This window comes from Atta colombica, unplaced genomic scaffold (assembly GCF_001594045.1).
Source record: "Atta colombica isolate Treedump-2 unplaced genomic scaffold, Acol1.0 scaffold47, whole genome shotgun sequence".
In the NCBI taxonomy this organism is placed as follows: Eukaryota; Metazoa; Arthropoda; class Insecta; order Hymenoptera; family Formicidae; genus Atta; species Atta colombica.
Window position 1 is genome coordinate 3,581,685 of NW_017259536.1, and position 4,035 is coordinate 3,585,719.

The following is a 4,035-nucleotide window of genomic DNA, read 5'->3' on the forward strand; positions in this document are numbered from 1 at the left end:
TAATTTATGAATAGTGAATATTGCGCTATATAGACCCGTCTAATTTTATGCGACTTGAACCGCTCTTCTTATTTTCTCGATATAAACCTTCATATGCGTTTCGACATAAACCGGACCACTTCACGCAAAATAGATTACTTTTCATTTCTTGATAAGAGACTTTTCTTCATGTTTTTTTCAATGTAGCACTTTCTATGTGTCTTTCTCAAGTATCGATATACTTTACATAAAAATATTCTTTTTTATTTTGTACATTCAACATAAATTTCACCAGGAAATTCGCTGGGCATAAGGCTGATCCTTCCAATAAAATACTTTGGTGGCGAAAACTGTAATATGCAAGAAATTGATAGCGTGTATCGTAAAGGATTCGCAAAGAATCTGCCACCTTTCTGGCCTTTTCATATTTAAACGATAAAATATATACGGGAGGATGAAATAACGCGGTTCTACCAGTAATTGAGGTATCAGCACTACGCACACGCAAATAACATAATTAATCTGTGTGAGAAATCTTAAATGAGCAATGTTCCGTGACATGGCGAACAGGCTCGCGCAGTAAATCGGTATCAGCAGGTACTTGAATTCCGCGTATCGGCTCATATATCGATTCCACACATAAAATGAATAATGTCGATTATCAGCCAAAATATACGGATGAACGAGCGTATTGGAACATATCGTTGCGGCCATCAATGCGACAGCACTACTCACGAAAATCCAATGCTGATGAAGGAATCGCAAACACATTTGCCAATGAGGTATAACGTACGGCCATGAGAACAGAGAAACAAAGGCGGAGAAATAAAATATCTGACAAACATGGATCGTTGCAACATGGGCACTACGATCGCCGACCACTATGCCTTCATTCCATGCGACAAAAGCAATGAACATGAGGCATACCATTAAGTAAGGAAATAAACTACCGCATATCTGCGCAACGAACTTGATGAAGGACAGTGGATCTTTGCGCATTTCGTACATTAGTTGCCTCCAAATTAACTAAAAAAGATTTAAGAAGTTTACTAGATTAATTTGTCTATAGTACTCATATCAAGCTAAAGACTAAAGCCAGTATTCATAGTTCGTTCTTATTTTAAGATCATCTGAAGTAATTAGTCTTAAGATAGTAGGTAAGTAATTAGTCTAATACAACTCTCTGGCTAGTATTCATAGTCGGTTCTTATTTTAAGATCGTCTTAAGTAATGTCTTAAGATGCTAATGTGCCCTGCGATTATGACATCTTAAGACTGTACTTAAGACAACCTCAAATATAAGAATCGATTATGAATACTGGTCTCTGATAGGTTGGTTCATGATATTTTAAGACTGTACTTAAGACATGACAAATATAAGACTTGACTATGAAACCAATCCAAAATTAAGAATGCTTTTCAACAATGTACACAAGCGACAGTGTGTAACACAATATACGATTCCATACTTTCCAAGTATAATACAAGTATAATATAAGTTAACACAATCATGCTTCACTATTATCATTTTATATCATTGTATAAAAAAAAATTTTAACATTTCATTACAAATTATTTTCTAGAAGTGATATATATTTGTGAAGATATATATTTTAATAAGAAATTTCAAAATTACATTCGGATATATTCGAACATGTCCTTTTCTTTATTTCTCTCTGATAGTAAAATAAAAAGTTAAGTGACATTTCAGTTACAAATCGACACTTGTATTACTACAATATGTTACATAATGTGACTGTGTTTTGTTGCTGGGAAGCAACCTAATCAATCAGAAGAAAGAAAACTAATATAAATTTAATTAAACTTTGCTTCCATTGATCAAATTCAATCCCAATCTTCAGTCTAATAATAGCACTTTTCTTTTCACAGGTAATATATAATGTTACTTACAAGAAAATGCAATGAAGTAGTGAGCTTTTCAGACGAGATAGGCTCCTTCATCCTGCTATCAAATATATCTAATGCACGTTCTATAGTAAAGAAACTGAACCAAATAATATTCGTCTGACGAATAAGCACGGCTAATAAACCTGCGTAATTTATTACTTTTATTTGTATAGTATAATTTGTATATTTTTTCACATGACAGCTTAAACAGCTGCAAAATAATTACCTGCAAGAGCCACCATAATTGTGTGCTTACATTGGTGCAAATAAAACATTAAAAGCACCATGTTCACAGACATAACATCCGTATAATAAAAAAAGGACCAAAAATACAACGGTGGAAAAAGAGTAAGATTATACATCAATCCAATAATCGACCATTTGTTCCACCAATCCATCTGGGACTTCCAATTCTCCTTTATAATGTTAAAAAAAAGATAGAGATTTGTGAAAGCTCCAAGTACATTTATACCTCTCATGTAAGTAATGTCGCAAAGATTAAAAGGAGATAATATCGCGCTGGTAATAAAGTATAAGCCTGGTAACGTAGTGATTTTAGGATCCCACTGAAAATAATTTATGACTTATTTATTTCTGCATAAAAACTGCATTAAAGAAGATATATAACTTGTGCACTCGAAAGTATTAGAACAAATTCTCTGTAATGTTTACCTCCGTAAAATTCCACGCACAATATCGTAACGTCTGAGGTACGTGAAAAGCCTCATCGATGTAATAATCTGGTTGGATATCATTCAAATACCAAAAAAGAAGTGTAGTGCTTGCAAGAAACGTGAAAAACAAGAATTTCGTAAAACTATCATAGTTCAGCTCTACATGAACGAGAACCTCGAGACATTTGGTTGTTTTGCTAATTATCCAGAAGACGCCTCTCATCAACGTTGACAAAATTGTATTCATAGTTGTTTGAAAGCGTACTCAAATACTCAATAAATTGTGATAAAAATTAAAAACTGCATGCTTGTAAAAATGCCACGTCAAGCACCTTCACCGACATACTTCGGCTAACCTAACCAATTATCCCTCGTTCTCGAACTTCTCATTGAATCGCAGATGAATATATCGGCATTCTATCCTACATTTATTAGAAGAATTAATATTCCAGTAAAATATACTGCAGTCAGAAAGAGAGTCTGATATTTTTGAAAGTCGGCACATTGCGATCAACGCAACGTACGGTTATGTTTACAATCAGCTCGAAGGAATTCAAACGAATTGAGGTTACAGCTCGGAAAGTTTGTTGTAGGAAGGTGGCACACCTGGAAAACCATTGCGACGTCCATTGCGAGAATTTCGCGCGCGTACGCATAATAAACTTCAAATCGTTCCCATTCTAACTACTTTCGCGCGATTGAATCGCCTCGATCGCACTACGTAGAGATAAGAACGAGTTTATGTTCACGAATAAATAATAATCTGCTTGAATGTAATCGGAACATAAAATTGCGGATAAACGACACGAATATAATAGATAAAAAGATTAATATGAATGAATTGACTCTCACATCAATCCGCTGTCCATCGTGCCGCTCCGTCGTTTGTCTCTCATTCAATCCGAGATTCTTGCACATCGCGATTCGTGCTAACGGTTCACACTTGCACAATATCACTCGCGTACGGAATAGTGAGAAAAATATGATCAAAGTGAGCACGACGCAACTCGGCGCCGTCCCGACCGACCGAATAACTGCGACGTTTTGCGACGTGGAGTGAAGCAAACATGGCGGCCGCGCATGCGCGCTGCGCGCGTTCAAACGAGTTCAAACAAAACGGTCAACGTAACTTTCGCGTCGAATTCGGACGTGTTCAGCAAAAAAAGCAGCTTTGCAACTGTTGTAAGATTCTTTTAAGATTAAAAATCTAAATATATGTAAATCTGTTATATGTTAAAGGATTATTAATATATCATATATAAACATTGAGTCTTTTACGGTAATTGTAATACAGAAATCTCTGATAGTGACCAATTTATTTATGAAAAAAATTATTAATTATTTATTTGGAGTACTAAAAGTACTTAACAACAATGCTTTATTTTTATTAAAATATACTTAATATTTATTCTTTTTTAGAAGTAGTTCGGTAGAAAGTTATTTATGCTATTAAAATAATATATAGAGTAAATAA

At 34.5% G+C, this 4,035-nt stretch overlaps 1 protein-coding gene across 1 annotated transcript; it reads right to left on the reverse strand.

Annotated features, from left to right (window-relative positions):
- Positions 1 to 6: 6 nt before the first annotated feature.
- Positions 7 to 2,808, reverse strand: LOC108691556 (putative Dol-P-Glc:Glc(2)Man(9)GlcNAc(2)-PP-Dol alpha-1,2-glucosyltransferase). Its single transcript, XM_018199345.1, has 4 exons — positions 2,560 to 2,808; positions 2,114 to 2,453; positions 1,891 to 2,030; positions 7 to 1,005 (listed from the first exon to the last, which is right to left on the reverse strand). The coding sequence occupies exons 1-4, from the start codon at positions 2,806 to 2,808 to the stop codon at positions 268 to 270; spliced, it is 1,467 nt and encodes a 488-aa protein (XP_018054834.1). The 3' UTR covers positions 7 to 267.
- Positions 2,809 to 4,035: the final 1,227 nt, after the last annotated feature.